Source organism: Gymnoscopelus braueri (assembly GCF_963280865.1).
Source record: "Gymnoscopelus braueri genome assembly, chromosome: 16".
NCBI classification, from domain to species: Eukaryota; Metazoa; Chordata; class Actinopteri; order Myctophiformes; family Myctophidae; genus Gymnoscopelus; species Gymnoscopelus braueri.
This window is the reverse complement of record NC_137616.1, coordinates 7,416,008-7,433,327: the sequence shown is the minus strand read 5'-3', so window position 1 is coordinate 7,433,327 and position 17,320 is coordinate 7,416,008. Positions and strand designations below refer to the sequence as shown.

The window sequence follows — 17,320 nt, the reverse complement described above, 5'->3', positions numbered from 1 at the left end:
AAATCAGGTATGTATGTGTGTGTAATATATATATATATATATATATATATATATATATATATATATATATATATATATATATATATATATATATATATATATATATATATATATATATATATAGTCATGCCTTTCAATCCGGGACAGCATTCGTGTCATTTTAGATAAATTACAACGAACCGTCACTCAAGTGCAAAATGAGGCGTGGAGACCGATTCACAATTCCTGCATTCTCCATTGTTTAAAACGACCAGGAAGAACAAACTCAACTCGTAACTTTACTTCTGCTATTTTTCTTTTTACCGTGTTGTATAGCAACATGAAGTTTTTCATAAAACTTGGGTTAGGATTTAGAACCTTTTTAATATCGGCCTCAGGTCTAAATGGGTCAACTGTCGCAGCCCTAGATGGAAAAACCTCAGTATGCGTGTGTGCGTGTACCAGTGGTGTAAAGTAGATAAGTACGTTTACTCAAGTACTGCACTTAAGTACAATTGAGGAATTTTTAATTTACTCGAGTATTTCTAAATTTCAGTACTATTACTTCTCCACCACATCTCAGCGGCCAAGATGCCCATCCCAGACGTGCTGTATTACCCCCGGACTAAGAAGAGGTACTGGTTCCTGGGCAGGGAAGCTGCAAGTGCTACGAGATCACAGACATGGGACCAAACAGGTGTTTGCGTGCAAAATCGTGGCCAAGTCCACAATCCTGGAGCCACTCCAGAAGATTTTACTCCACTACAATTGTTTGCAAAACTAGTTGCTTTGCAGATATAAATTATTACATTATAAAACATACATTAACCACTTTAGCCCCATTTTATACCTAGGCTATTCAACACGTTGCGTTGTGAGCTTGTAGATCGGCCATTTTCAAATATTTTAGTACTTTCGGTACATTTTGATACCAATACTTTTATACTCAAGTAAATTTTTATTCCGGACGTTTACTTGTAACAGAGTACTTCTACATTGCCGTATTGATACTTTTACTTAAGTAAAACATTTAAGTACTTTTTCCACCACTGGTGTGTACAGTACGTATAGTATGTAGCATCTACTTTATTCTCCACAGTATTGAGTATAAAGCAATCTGACTACTTGACAGCCAACAGGTACGGCACCACGGCCAGAGCCGCTGCCTCTATGGCGAACAGGTGCGGGTCGTCCACGCGGGGGCAGCTCTGCCTCATGAAGTCGGCCAGGCGGAGGAGGTACTCCAGGTTGTGGCCCGTCTTCCCGCGGCACACAGCGATCTGGGCGCCGATCAGCTCGGGGCTGGCAGGCCCCAGGAAGAGAGGGTTGTCCGGGGTGGCGATGTAGACCAGCGCCTGGACCGGCGCCATCATGGTCTCCTTATAGTCGCCCTCGGGGACGAACTCCACCGCCTTGGTGACGTAGCCGCCGCGCACGCCCTCGCGCACGTTCAGGTACTTGAGGGACTCCTCCACCTGGGAGCCGGTCACCTCGAAGGCCACGCCCCACGTGGTCGCCTGAGGGAGGGAGGGGGAGAGAGAGAGGAATGTCAGCCATCTTTGTCACTCGAGACAGGGAGGGGATATTAACAATGGACATTATGCATGAACTAAAGCTTGAATTTATACCATACTTGGGCATCGCCCATTTCTGTTGCAAGACACCAGCAATGCAACTAAGTACATAAATCAGGCATAAAAACTGTCTATTAGCACTAAATATGTGCTGCTTTCAAGCACATTAATGACCATTAGAAAGAAGGAAGTGACGCGTTTTCCACTTACATCATCATCCTCGATCAGCGTCACCACTCTAGCCAGCTGCAGAGAGAGAGAAAGGAGGGGACAAGATGAGAAAAAGGGTCACAATATGATCTCAGGTAACTGACTGATACAACCAAGTTATATATATAATAATATATAATATAACAAACACAGCAAGGTGTGGGTGGTACCAATAAATGCATTTATAAATAAATGATAAACAACAGACATTGATTTGATTGGTTATTTGATCGATCATCTTACTTACCAAGTCATCATTCCCACGGTGGAAGTTGTCTCCGTGCCAGAAGCGTCTCTTGAAGCCCCTGATGAAGCCCACCTTGCTGCTCCGGTACTTGAAGTCGGGCTTCCACACCAACGAGCCGTATCCGAAGATCCACAGGCTGGCGACGGTGGCCTTCACTCCGGACCCAGACACTATGTCTTGAGGCTTCATGGTGTCGTTGTTATAAAGACGTAAGGGATGGAGAATTCAGATAACGTTGATGTTTTAGCGAGGTTTCTTTAAAGGGCCAAAAATTAAAATGGCAGGGCCTCAGGCCTCTTTTTCAGCTGACTTAGGTGTTGGTCAGCGACGTCGTCTTCCGCCTGTCCAGGAGGAGGGGGACGGGTTGGCTCACCGGGATACCTCGGACGGTACCGGAGCCCAACTGCGGGGCAGTTGTGATGGAGGAGGAGGAGGGGGGTTCGTTATGTCGTGCCTGATGCATGCCTGGTGCGTTAGTGTTGCCGCATAGCCGCGTTAAAAAGCCATGGCGGCCTTCTGGGTCGATAAGAACGGACGAAAAAAAAACGACAAGCTGTGGCCAGCCACCTATATAGCGAGCCTTTGTCTTTATTTTAAAGCAACCGAAAACCGAAATTAATCTTGATAACCGATAACTGAGCCCTAACACGGTTTATATTGTGATTTAAGGCAGTTTTCTTGTCGATATCGCCGGTTCTCCGCCGGAGTATTTCAAGGTGCGTCTCTGTGTTTCCTCAATATGGAGATGACGAGTAGGATGGTTTTATCCTCTCTGTCTTGAGGGGCGTATCGAGACAGTGGCATATGACCAATGAGCTTCGAGAGAGGGAGGGCGTTTAAATCAATCTGTCCAATCGGATGCCGGTGCACCGTGTAGGGGCGGGATTCCAGGGCGCACGAGCTGGCCCGTTGGTTGGAATTCCCGATTTTACGCACGTGCCCTCTTTAAAGGCATTGGTCTGTGGACTGTCACTCACACGGGCTGGGCTTGTGATTGGTCGTCTGTGGTGTCACTCTGGAATTGTTTCCATGTTGTCGGAGCTTGGACGGTGGCTGATGCAACATTCCAGTGCGTTTCTATGTGCTGCTGTTCAGAGTTGCCAGGTCTGCTTATTATAAGCGACTTGGGCTTGTTTATCTGTAAAGTTGCTTGTAAATATTGGTGGTTGAAGTTTTTTGGGCTTGTTTCTAAAGTGCAGTTGCTTATTTGGCTTTGAATTTTTACAGGGGCCAGTTTCGAATTGCAGCCACCAAGTCAACGTGCTCTTTTAGTGCAGTTTTGAAGGAGAGTAGGGATTTACACTCCTTTATGACTGTTGGTACTCCTTTATTTAACCCCGTGTTCGCGATGCGACGCGTTGTGAGCTTATTAATAGATTAATTGTAGATCGGCTATTTTCAAATAGCCGATCTCTGTGTATATAAAAGGTCTCTCATGTAATGTGGCGAATTAGTCGCTTCTTTTGGGCTTGTTTTTCATAGACCTGGTTGCTTATTTCTCTCACAAAACCTGGCAACGCTGGTTTCAAGGTGCTGTTCTGCTGAGCAATGAAGCAAGGCGTTGCATCATCATTCAGACCACAGACAACAACCCCTCCCTCTGTCCATTACCTTTCTGCTGCACATGTTCTGCAAGGAACATTTATATAACCAAACAACAGTGATGGAACAAGTACTCAAGTACTCAAGTAGTAGTACTAAGTAAAAGTATCAATACTGCAATGTAGATGTACTCTGTTAGAAGTAGAAGTACTGTATTGAAAATGTACTTGAGTAAAAGTGCAAAAGTATTGGCATAAACATACTTAAAGTACCAAAAGTAAAAGTACTAAAATGTTAGAACATAGCAGATCTACAAGCTCACAACATGTCGCCATTCGATGCGTTGTGAGCTTGTAGATAGGTTAAAAGTAGCCTATGTATAAAATAGGGCTAAATTGGTTTGTATGTTTTATAAAATAATCATTTATATCTGCAAAGTAACTACTTAGTAACTATAGTTTTCAAATAATTGGAGTGGTTTAAAAGTACAATATTTTCCTGAGATGTAGTGGAGTAGAAATAAAAGTATTGGAAATTGTAAATACTGAGAAAAGTGAAAAATACCTCCAAATTGTAAATAAATACAGTACTTGAGTAAATGTACTTAAGTTACTTTACACCACTGCTAAACAACAGAACGAAAACATTTTCAATTCAATTCAAAGGGAGCTTTATTGGCATGAGAAAGCATACAATTACATCATTGCCAAAAGTGTCAAAACAAGCACAACAAAACAATTTAAGAAAGAAATTGTGAAAGTATATGTACAGTTGGAGGGCATACAGCATTGTGTAAACAGAGCTAACAAAACAGCCAGAGGGCAATCACAGAGGCTTGTTTTTGAGGTGTGCAGAGGTCATCGCCATGCTGGCTTGTGGTGGACATTTTGGTCAAAATTAAATTTTTGCCCATGTACATACAAATGGGTGGACAATAATATTAAAGGTCATTTAAGGCTATAGCTCTTTGTGTGTTTACAAAGAGCTATAGCCTTAAATGACCAGGTCTGTAACTCTGAGTGTGCACAAATGGAACCAAATACATTTGTACACTCAGAGTTATGGGGGCAGAGGCGTACGGTCATTGGGGCCAACGAGGCCATGGCCCGGTCTGTGTGAACCCTGCTTGCCCCTGTGTTGACAAAAAATCAACATAACAACATTAGCAGCCCCTCACCCTTTGTCGCCTTTGTTTTCAAATGGGGCTCAGTTTCGCCATCAAACCGGTTGTCCATTGCGCAGAGACGAGCACCTCTCCATTCAGAAATAATAGAAGAAGAACCGTCGTCCTGAAACACCCTGCCCGCGTCTAAACCGGCGGCCTCTGTCCACGAAAAAAATGGGGCTGTGTGTTTTGGGACGAGCGTTCCGTTTTCCACCCGGAATGGCTCGGTAATTCTCAATAGACTTATCAGCCGTTGTTGTGCGGTTAAGATTCTGGCCCGGTCAACGTTAGAATTCACCATACGCTACTGTATGGGGGTCCTTGAAAATAAAAAGTTAGAGAACCACGGTCCTAGTGGACTCCTAATGTCATAGTGTCATAGTAAATCAGTGTCATACATATTCTTAAGAAAACCCGGAGACTGAATTGGGTCTTATGTTCAAAATAAGAACACCATAATGTTATGTAAAAAAAATATATATATATATCTAAAATTTGCCACAGACAAGGCCACGGACACATTGATGATCCCTGAGAACGAACACATTTTCAATTTCAATTAAATTCAAAGGAGCTTTATTATTGGCATGAGAAAGCATACGTCTACATCATTGCCAAAGCAAGTGTATAAGCATAACAAAGAAATGTAAGAAAAGAATGGGGAAAGTATGTACAGTTGGAGGGAGTACAGCATTATGTAACCGAGCTAACAAAACAGCCACAGGGCAATCACAGGTATGTGATTGAGCTGACCTCAAACAAACAGGAACAAGTGTGAGCACATGTTTGAGCACAGACTTTTTTGGACCCTCATTACATAATTACTTCACAAATTGTACTCCCCCCATCTATAGCTCAGAATTACTATAGTTCACCACACTTTATTTACTGCAATTTGCATATACTTTACTCTGCATTCTGCTGCATGAATGTAGTCTGTATATCTTTGGTTGCTCAATTATTATTATTTTTTTTAATTCAGTGTGTATTCTATATTGTGTATAGTTTTGTTCCTTTTCGCTGGAACATATAGATATATAACATAAGTCTAAATTGTAGGCTCTATAGCTTACAGTAGTTATTATGCTAGTCTATGGTCATTCTCTACACCAATGTCTGTGTATGATGCAGTGTTGTGCACAGGTTACTTAGTAAATGCTCTACACACTTTACACACTTACTTTGCACTTTATTAATCATTGCTGCTTCTATTGTAAATGCTATTACCTTTACCCAAATGATACCTTTTAGTTTATTGTATTAGTTGGTCAGTCTTAGCACAGCCTGGTGGAGTCTGCCACACCAACACTTCATGTGACAAATAAAGTCTCTGAATCTTGAATCTTGTTCACAGGACGCCAGGTGTGTCACAGCTGTAATCCATGTCATCGAATCAGTGGCCCAGTGGGCGTGTAGCCAAAGGCCATCTGACACATGGAGCCTCCAGCCTTCATCTTTCATCCTCTACCTCAGAGGTTCTGGTGAGTTTCCATATCTGCACCACATCTTATGGCCTCGCACGGCCCAGCACCCAAAATATCTCCTGTTTCCATAGCACAGCAGTGTTCATCACCTGAATATAAAACATGAGCAAATCCACAGCTGTGTGACAGACTACGGTCATTGACACTCCTTTGTAATGTAACTAGAAGTTCGGCCCGCTACGCGGGCCGAACGTCTAGTGCCCACGCAGCGCCCACTTGGCAGGCCCCCCCCCCCCCCCCGTAGCGTTTGGGGGTACAAAATCATGGGATAAAAAAAAAAAAAAAGAAAGAAAAAGGAGGTCCGCGGTTAGCAGAAATGACTACATTTCCCATGATGCCCTGTGATGGTGCAGCAATGCGTCGCTGCCATTACATTGTGTCCCAAAAACCCACAAAATACACTAAAATGAAACTCTTTAACGCAGGGGTCTTCAACCTTTTCAGGCCAAGGACCCCCTAACTGAGAGAGAGATGAAGCAGGGACCCCCGCTATATATTACATAAAATTGTGTTGCAGATTAAAGCTTTTCATAGATGTTGGATTCATATTAATGTGTATTTTCAGACATTTAACGACTTAAACCAGGGGTCTTCAACCTTTTCAGGCCAAGGACGCCCTAACTGAGAGAGAGATGAAGCAGGGACCCCCACTATATATTACATAAAATTGTGTTGCAGATTAAAGGTTTTCATAGATGTTGGATTCATATTAATGTGTATTTTCAGACATTTAACGACTTAAACCATCAATACTTAGTGAACTTTCACTCTGTACTTGGTCTGCTCTTTTTTCCCCTCTTTGCCGAAAATAGCAGATCTACAAGCTCCAAGGCGTTGTGAGCTTGTAGATGGGCTATTTTCGGCTAAAGTTGTCCTTAGAATAGGGATGCTAGGGTTCAAGTGGTTACGTTGTGAGCTTGTAGATCGGCTATTTTCGGCTAAAGTTGTCCTTAGAATAGGGATGCTAGGGTTCAAGTGGTTAATGTAAAAAACAATGATCCTATCACACAGAGATTTGGCGGACCCCCTGTAGCAACTCTGAGGACCCCCTAGGGGTCCCGGACCCCCTGTTGAAGACCCCTGCTTTAACGGGCTAATTAGGTAGCATTGATGACATTTACCAGACTAACGTTCATACAGGTTGTTGGTAGCCTGGTAAACCCTCCCTCCGGAAATCTCATTTCCATTTGATTCCAGGAGTGAGTCTGGCATGATCGCCCATTCTGCAATAGTGGCTGTGGGCTGGAGTATCTGACAACCCCTTCAGCCAATGATCGTTTTTCCCCTTCAGCCAATTGCAGTGCATTTTTGCCACCTCCGCGACTAATGTGACGCAACGGGACTTTTGAGATGGCCATGCCCAAAATAGGTTGCCTTATTCGGATACATGCGTGTGACTGCCCGCCCCTGCCGGTTCTCTGAATTTTTATTTTTAAATAGGCTCTGTCATGATTAATTGACCACATATATGAAGTGAAACAACTAAATTCTATCCAAACGATATCTTATAAGTAAATTCCGTGCCTCAAAGAAGAAGTTTGAGAGCTTTTTGAAGTTCTAAAACAGCGGAGAAAAGTGCGGAGAAAACTGCCCACAGAAACAATGGCTGCCGTTCGTGTTTGGTCGGCTGCACTGAGGCTGCACTCGGATCCATTCGGGCTCACTCGAACTCGCCACCTGATTGGCCAACTTTTGCTGTCAATCACAGAACGATGAGCGACGACGCTGATAGGCTCGTCGGGTTTACCAGGCTAGGTTGTTGGTAGGATGTGTAACATAGCCGTTTGAGCATGCGCAGTGCTGAGGTTGGGTTGCCATGTCCAGGTGTTGTAAGCGTGAAGTGGGTGTAATTGGTTAGAGAAAGTGCGTCGACGCTTGCGCAGTGCGCAGCTTTGTGTTTTTTCGCGCACAATCTGGCAACAGCGGTGAAAGACGAAGTCAAACCAAGTCAAACCAGTTACCTCGCGCATGCCAATTGTAGGATAGATAGTGGCGTAACGGAGGGGCAGCAAGTGATTCGGTGCGGGGGGGCCACCAGCAGGGGGGCCCCGCCTGCGCTGATACAAATATTTTTACAGCAAAAAAAAAGAAAAATAGAACCCAAATAGAACCGAATTAGACCCGAATTAGACCGAATTACACCCAAATTAGACCCGAAATCTTTCGCGCGGGTGCGCTTCACGCACGCCCGCGATTCTGCGTTACGCCACTGATGAATAGTAAATACATAGGTGGAGGTTGTTGGTTCTTGCCTAACAATGTAATGTACTACAGTAGACAGTGACCAATTGTCCTGTACACCAATGCAAATCACCTGGGCAGTGTGCAGCCAGTACTCCAGCTATCGGTACGAACAAAATGGATCCTTACAGGTCTGTAAACCCAGAGTATTAAAATGGAACCAAATTGATGTATTAATGAAACTGTTTTGTTAACAAAATGTAAACAAATCACAGCAAATTGAGTGCAAAATACAATATATACAAATACAGTCCTTACTTTAGTCTACCGAAACATCAACAAATGGAACCAAATGGACCTTGGTTCCATTTGTACACTCTCAGAGTTAAGTTACATTCCATTCCATTCCATACCTCATGCGGGACAAAATCTACTTCACTGATATTGGGTGTTCACTTTAACTTTATTTGTTTATTTGAGAGGGACACTAATAATAATAAAATATATATATGTTTTTATTTACAGTATATAGCAACTTTCAAAATGGTGTTACAAAGACAAAGTGCTTTACATATGAGGCAGGGTACAAAAAAACCAACAAAAGACATTTCAACAATCAACATGATAGACTGAAATTAGTAGGAGTTAGCATTGAAAGTTAATCTATAAAAGTGTGTTTTAAGCAGGGATTTAAAGCAAGAGACCAATTCAGCAAGCCTGGTCTCCAAGGCCAGTGTTGGAGCTCTGGTATCAGTATATATTAAGGAACAGGACATTCAATGACAGTACATACAGTAGCCTACAGTATTGTACAGTATTGTACAGTATTCTACAGTTAAGAATGCAGTGTAAATATATCGGAGCTATAAAGAAAGCTAATTTCCATTGGTAGTCCCTGACATGTGACAATAAAACAAGATTACGCAAAATATAAGACAAAATATAAGTTAAGAACAGAACACAAAACAAGTAAAAGTACAATGAATAAAACTGGAGCTTAAAACAATACTCGCTGTGTGTTTTAAAAACAGACAAAAATACTGTGACATTTAAATAAAGGAGAAGAATACAAAAATAGGAAAAAAATCTTTGAATCTGTGTCCAAAAGTATTTACGATTGTTTGTTGATTCTTTGTTGGACCTCAAACTTTACTGAGAAAGAGCGGGTTGTGGTGAACTTTGGGTGACCGGATCTCGCCTGCATGTGACACCAAATGGTGGGGCACCAGGGACATTCTATTTTTAGACAGACAACGTGTTCTAAAATCAGAACTTTTTGAAGCCTTGTTGTTTAGAATCAAGAACACATTTTATTGTCACACAACACAGGTTTACAGGTGTAAAGAAGTGGCTGAAATTAATTACAAGCTATATCATTTTCAGGAAAGAAAACAACTTCCAATTAAAAAAGAATAGCAGATCAACAAGCTCAAAACGTGTCACTTCGCGCTAGGTTTCGAGCTTACAGATCTGCTACTTTTGTGTGACGCTGTAATATGATCAAGTAGGGCGTTAATTCACAAAAAAACACAAAAAGTTAGAGTACGGCGTTAAGAGGTTTCTGCTCGACAGCAACGAAATGAAACATGTCAAAGAAAGATCAGAGATATCTATTTAACTGCCTATACAAAGCTATGCTAATGAGGGGAATGCTTTTAACCACATGACCCCAAGCATCCCTAGTCTGGGCATGTAATAATAGGCAAACATTCAGCAAAAATAGCCGATCTACAAGCTCACAAGGCGTCACAACATGACACATTGTGAGCTAATAGAACAGCTATTTTTGGGCACATACGTTTTGTGTAGAGTGACAAAAACGAGGGAGGCAATGATAGACCCCTGGGGGACCCCGTCCAACAAAGTATATAGGGTTTAAAATTGTTAATAACTGAATAAGTATCACTTGAAAGGACCCAGTATAAGTTTCCATATGCAATGAATTAGTCTTGGCAGGTTGTTAACAAGGACATAATACATTATATGGAAAGTGGGACAAAAAGCATAACATTTCAACTAAAATGTCGAGTAAGGTATTGAGGTGAAGGTTGAATAATAAGAGTAACGTTTACAGTATTCTATGCGTGTGGTACCATATACAGGAAACACAGTGTATTATATACTGGTGGGGGGTCCTGTAGATTCAGAACATGTGTGTTCTGCTCAACTGGAATATCGCTGTTCCATGACTTCAGACCCCAAACAAGTGGTGGAAAGTAACTGAGTACATTTACTCAAGTACTGTACTTAAAGCTGCACTATGTAACTTTCCTCTTCTACTCCCGGATTTGAACCCGGTTTCCTGCGCACATGCTGACATTTTTACCATTGAGCTAGTAGAGCCTGCACGTGACCATCACGTCAAAACGTCAGATCCTGTGTCTAGGTGAGACGCGACCTTTGACACGATCTAAATGTCTCAATAGAAGAGCAGGGAGACAAAATACAATCACCCCAATTGTATACTGTAAGTTATATGGTATTAACATACCCTACCATACGGATTGGACAAAATGACATTTTATTCACTACAAATGATGTTACATAGTGCCGCTTTAAGTAAAAAATCTGACTACTTCTTCCACCATACCAGTGAGTTCAGAGAACCGTCAGAGGACAGTACAGTATCAATAACATGGAATGAAATACGTTCTCTGTACACTGTCTGCACAACAACGTTTTACTGTAATTCAAACCGGAACAAACGCAAACGGTTTTCATCTGACTTCCCCTTCCCCAGTGACGCTAACGAAACCAATGCTCTCAACACACAAACGTCTGATCAATCAAACGGGTTAAAATGAGTCCCATACCCCCTTGTTGGATTAGTCGTATAATAGTAGAGACTCATCTGTACTCAATGCAAGATTATCTATAAATAGCAGTATTATCTGCCTCTGATACCATGCCAAGCTCATATGGAGAGCTGTGTTTAGCTCATAAGTCTGAACTGTCACACAACTACAGCCCTCCATGTCAGTACACTGTGTGTGGCGCGCATACACGTACATGCGCGCACACACACACACACACACACACACACACACACACACTCACACGCACGCACACGCACACGCACACGCACACACACACATACATACACACACACACACACACACACACACACACACACACACACACACACACACACACACACACACACACACACACACACACACACACACACACACACACACACACACACACACACACACACACACACACACACACACACACACACACACACAAAAGGACACAAAAGGATATATATCGTCGCTGTCAAGCAGAAACCTCTTATCTCCATATTTTAACTTTTTTTGTGTTTGTTCATAAATTAACGCCCTACTTGATCATACTACAGCTTCACACAAAAGCATCAAAAGTAGCAGATCTACAAGCTCAAAACGCGGCGCGAAGCGACGCGTTTTGAGCTTATCGATCTGCTACTTTTGATGCCTTTGAATTTGAATCCTGAAAAGTAACAGTTTTGGACATATGAGGTTTCCACCCGACAGAGACGATATATATTCCACATTGACATGTGAAATTCATTTCACCGTCGTCCACGTGATGTAAAACAGAGCTGCCACGTTGTATGCAGTGACGTTCTTATCTGCCAAGTTGTTGAGATTACAGTTTACAATTTACAGTTTGGGCATTTAGCACACACTCTTATCCAGAGGGGCTTACAAGGGCGAGATTGGAATAAGCATATATGAGCAAATAAATAGTCACAAAGTCTAGAGTTCAGTGTACGTATAGTGAGTCAAAGACACTAGGACACCAAGTAAACTATGAACCAAGCATAATGTCCAAACAACATGCTTGGTTGATAACATTCCGTCATTTGTGGTCAAGAAAAACACATCTAAGTAACAAAAACATAAGAACAAGTGATCAAGATGTATCTACATAGTGAGCTAGCATTTATCAAAAAAAGCTGACAAGAAGGGATACAAGGAGAGAGGAGTGCTAGGGGGTGAGGTGGAGTCTACAGCGGAGAACTGGGATTGAGTTTGCAGTCCTGACTGCCAGTGGTGTAAAGTAACTAAGTACATTTACTCAAGTACTGTACTTAAGTCCAATTTTGAGGAATGTTTACTTTACTGGAGTATCTCCAATTTTCAGTACTTTTACTTCTACTCCACTACATCTCAGAGGCAAATATTATGCTTTTACTCCACTACAATTATTTAAAAACGAGTTAGTTACTAGTTACTTTGTAGATTTTGATTATTATTACAAGACATACATTAACCACTTCAGCCGTATATACATTGCGGCCATTTGAGAATAGCCGATCTACAAGCTCACAATGCGACGCATTGTGAGCTTGTAGATCTGCTATTTTCAAAATAATTCTATACATTTGAAAACTTGTGAAATGGGACATTCTGCATGATGACTACTTTCTACTTTTCGTAGTTCAAGTACATTTTGATACCAATACTTTTGCACTTTTACTCAAGTAAATTTAGAATTCTGTACTTTTACTTACAGACTATTTCTACATTGCAGTATTGATACTTTCTCTTAAGTAAAGAATTTGAGTACTTTTTCCACCACTGCTGACTGCAATGGGGAGTTTATTCCACAGTTTTGGAGCCAGAAGAAGAACTGAGACAGGATTACAGTTTACAAATATGGATTTTGCCGATTCTGCTCACTTTTCGTATTGCCATCTCTGATATTTACTGCTGTTTTTCAGTATAGCTACTGAACTTGAGAATGTTCAACTTACTGCTACCAGTTCTGCTAATAGCACTATAATTATGGTTATAGGCACTCATACTGTAAGTACTCATTATGTTTTATATCAATAATCATAACATTATAAAGCATTTTATAATGACTTATGAGGTCAAGTGAGTAATACTTCATACGTATTATCTTCAAATAAGTATAGTTAAAAATGATTAAAGCTGCACTATGTAACTTTCCTCTTCTAACCCGGATTTGAACCCGATTTCCTGTGAAAGTGCTGACATTTTTACCATTGAGCTAATAGAGCCTGTCTGCATGCTCAGGGTACAAATGTAATCTTGACCATCAGGTCAAAATTCATGTCAGATCCTGTGTCTAGGTGAGACATGACCTTCTTTGACACGATCCAAATGTCTCGATCTAATAGGAGAGCAAGGAGACAAAATACAATCACCCCAATTGTATAAGCTATATATTGTATTAACACACTCTACCATACAGATTGGACAAGATTACATTTTATTCATTAAAAAAAAGTTACATTGTCATGCTTTAAAGTACCCAATGCCCCCTTTGGTTACAAGTTAGTTTGTAGATTTGGATTATTATTACAGAACATACATTAACCACTTCAGCCCTACATTTCAGCCATTTGAAAATAGCAGATCTACAAGCACTTTCATTTGCATTCTATGCTGCTCATGTGCTCTGTGGACTTTAATTAAAAAAAAAGGTATAGAAAGAGGCTCGTGTCTTGTCATATCATTATAGGCTACATTATAGAAGGTATATGTCGAATTGATTAATTTAAGTAAATAAATTGATTCATTAATGTAATTTATAATCCTATCTTATAATTTAAATGTTTGCTCATCTCTGTGTCCCAAAATAATTTGTGGGCTAATAATAATAATACAAAATCTAGATTATTTAATTGTTCAATTTTAGCTTTTTTTTAAAGTAACTAAAAAGTAGTAGTGTAATATTAATATATTACTGTTGCTCAGACAGTAATATGTAACGAAATGTATTACTTTAAAGGGAAGGTAATAAGTAATAGTAATATATTACTAAAATAAAGTAACTTGCCCAACACTGCCCCCTTATAGTGACACTATAATGATATAGAAATAAGAATTATAATACACTAATGATCATGGCCAAAAGTCAGAGTGAGTGATACTTGACCTTAAAAACGATTACCGGTATTTACCATATTTATCGTTATAAAGTATTATGAGTATTTGTGAGTGTGTATAACAACAATTAGAGTGTTATAACTTAACTAAGCAGATTATAATGCATTATATGCTTATAATGCATTATAGACTAACCACTTGAACTCCCAACGTGTCACATCGCAGCACGTTGTGACCTTGTGCTATTTTTGACAGACATTTAGAAAAATGTGAGTACTTTTACTGTGGTATTGTAAGTATATTTTCACGCCAATACATTTGTAGCTACTTTCACTCAAGTAAAATATTGAATACAGGCCTTAAGCTTGTAACAGAGTACTTATATTGTGCTATTTGTACTTTTACTTTTAAGTGAAAAAATCTGTGCTTCTTCCACCACTGCCAGAGCTGCAAACTATTTCTGTACAGTTGAACACACCGAGTCACTTAAGATAAGAACGTAAACGCCAAAGGAAACTAATCTGTGTGGATGATTTGTACCATGGGTATACATTTGCTATCTCACATTCTTTACAAACTGACGGTAAGAATATAGAAAACTGACCCAGTTAAAAATTCAGGGGCCAAACAATGTGGAACCCAACACCACACGCACGCACGCACGCACGCACGCACGCACGCACGCACGCACGCACGCACGCACGCACGCACGCACGCACGCACGCACGCACGCACGCACGCACGCACGCACGCACGCACGCGCGCACGCACACACACACACACACACACACACACACACACACCATCTAAATGTTCCTGCCCAGGTCAGGCAGCAGTCGCTGGGTTAGTGGAGCAGGCCTCGACCTCTGGAATTAGACCTCCAGGAAGTCCTCTCAGCTTCCACAACAAACAATATTAGAATCAAGAATTGAGAATCAAAAAGGGTTTTTATTTGTTACTTACTTAAAGCGGCACTAAGTAACTTTTTTAATGAATACAATATAATTTTGTCCAATCTGTATGGTATAGTATATGTCATGGTGCTTCTTACGGTGCTGCCCTGTCATCTATGGTGCTTCCTATGGTGCTTCCCTGTCACCTATGATGGTGCTTCCTAGGGTGCTTTTTACGGTGATTCCCTGTCGTCTATATGGAGCCACCTATGGTGTTTCCTTTTAAACATTTTAACCTCGAAAATCTCGTATGGGGTCCCTGGCACAAAATATTTTCAGTTGGGGCCGATGGAGGTCCTTGACAAGAAAATGTCTGTGAGCCACTGTCATAAGTGACAGGTTAATGTTATTTCTGAACTTGTGAGTAGAACAAAGGTGTATTTGGTATCAACTGGTCCTGCTCATTTCCTGTATTTCACTTCATACTGCCACCTTGTGTTAATTAATGATGATTACAAGTGCTTTGGTAGAGCAGGGCCAATCAGCTCCCCCCAATCGCAGTCATTACTTAACATTCATACCAAAATAACAAAAATAGGTTTCTTCCGAAACCTACTACACAGTATGCTATTTTCAGCCTACTATTTTAGTATCTGCTAAGCAGTAGGGTTTCAACTTCAGACATACTAAAAACCATTAGTACGTCCAAAGCGAAACCCTACTTCTTAGTAGATACTAGATTGTAGGCTGAAAATAGCATATTGTGTGTAGTATAGCTATAGACTTTTTCACGGCAGCCATATTGATATAAATAGAAATGTTACTTCCTTCACATGTGTTACCACAATGATACTAATTAAGGTTGTGTTCAATTCAGGTCACCATAAAATATCTGTTCATCTGTACAATAATGAAAGAATTATCCGCACTCTCTTCAGTTAATTCTTAATTTCTTTATAGGTTCACAGCAGTCTATCTAGAGAAACGGATGCGTTCGGCACGTCGGCCTTCCTCAGCGTTTCAAAACACGCCGGTATTGATCCGATAGAAGAGTTGCCTTGAATCATCTGTACAATAAAACATATACAGGTCACATGTGTCACCCCTCACACACACCTTAAAATGGACATGTTTTTTCATGTCCATCCCAAGTCTGCATGTTCTGGGTATGGTGTGGGGTCCGGGTGAGGTGGGGGCCCTAATAGATAATTGCCCAAGGGGCCCTCCCTCATCCGTCCCAGGGCCAAAATAGCGACAAGCAGGTTGAAAGTGGCTAAACTGGGAAGCCATCCATCATGGCTGAACATGTTTTAGAATGACTGCCACGTTCTGGAGAGACAGAAGATCGGAATTACAGATTGAAGCCCGGGGGCTCGCTTCCTGGCTCTCCAGACGTGACATGACAGTTGACAGTTTTCCATGTTTTCCGGCTGGGAGAGTAAATAGTGTTGATTGGGGCGGTTTGTCAGCGTTTTGTTTTGAAGTTTGTTTTCCTGAGAAACGGACCCATCTGTGTGAGTGGGTGCAGAGAGAGAGAGAGAGAGAGAGAGAGAGAGAGAGAGAGAGAGAGAGAGAGAGAGAGAGAGAGAGAGAGAGAGAGAGAGAGAGAGAGAGAGAGAGAGAGAGAGAGAGAGAGAGAGAGAGAGAGAGAGAGAGAGAGAGAGAGAGAGAGAGAGAGAGAGAGAGAGAGAGAGAGAGAGAGAGAGAGAGGGAGAGGCAAAGGAGAGAGAGATGCGTGAGAAAGGTATTTGGCCAGCGCCGGCATGTTCTGCATTTTTTAATCAGGGAGGAAACAGGAAATGATGTCACCGGGTCACAAACAGGATGCTGTGATTATAACACAATGAAAACGCTCGGCAATGCAACGGGGGACCCAGGGGTCCCAACGCTTGTACTGTAGGCCAATGTATGTATGCCACCGTGACTGTGACTGTGTGTGAACATGGGATCTCTCTGTGTGCGTGCATGCGTGCATGTGTGTGCTTGTATCACTACACGAATATAGTAAAAATGTAGAAATGGACATTGTGAGGACCATTTTCCTGGTCCTCACAAGAGAAATGATGTATATTTGGGTAATTATAGGCTTACAATTAGGGAAAGATTCAGATTGTGGTTAGGGATAGGATTAGACATTTGGACGTTATAGGTTTAGAGGTTCGACAGACAGAGAGAAAGAGAGATTGTGTGTGTGTGTGTGTG

At 41.3% G+C, this 17,320-nt stretch overlaps 2 protein-coding genes across 2 annotated transcripts in view; one reads left to right on the top strand and one right to left on the bottom strand.

Annotated features, from left to right (window-relative positions):
* Nucleotides 1-17,320, top strand: part of ino80 (INO80 complex ATPase subunit) — a 202,127-nt gene that overhangs the window by 98,308 nt on the left and 86,499 nt on the right. The window lies entirely within an intron of this gene.
* Nucleotides 78-2,765, bottom strand: chac1 (ChaC, cation transport regulator homolog 1 (E. coli)). The gene is made up of 3 exons (XM_080453104.1): nt 2,011-2,765; nt 1,764-1,799; nt 78-1,496 (listed from the first exon to the last, which is right to left on the bottom strand). Exons 1-3 carry the CDS (start codon nt 2,197-2,199, stop codon nt 1,101-1,103), a joined length of 621 nt encoding a protein of 206 aa, XP_080309230.1. The 5' UTR covers nt 2,200-2,765; the 3' UTR covers nt 78-1,100.

What these genes read in the sequence shown, in the direction of transcription:
- chac1 (XM_080453104.1), bottom strand. Translation starts at nt 2,199, where the DNA reads ATGAAGCCTCAAGACATAGTGTCTGGGTCCGGAGTGAAGGCCACCGTC. An exon ending in ACCGTGGGAATGATGACTTG is followed by an intron (nt 1,800 to 2,010) that starts GTAAGTAAGATG and finishes CTCTCTCTGCAG; the next exon opens with CTGGCTAGAGTGGTGACGCT. An exon ending in CGCTGATCGAGGATGATGAT is followed by an intron (nt 1,497 to 1,763) that starts GTAAGTGGAAAA and finishes TCCCTCCCTCAG; the next exon opens with GCGACCACGTGGGGCGTGGC.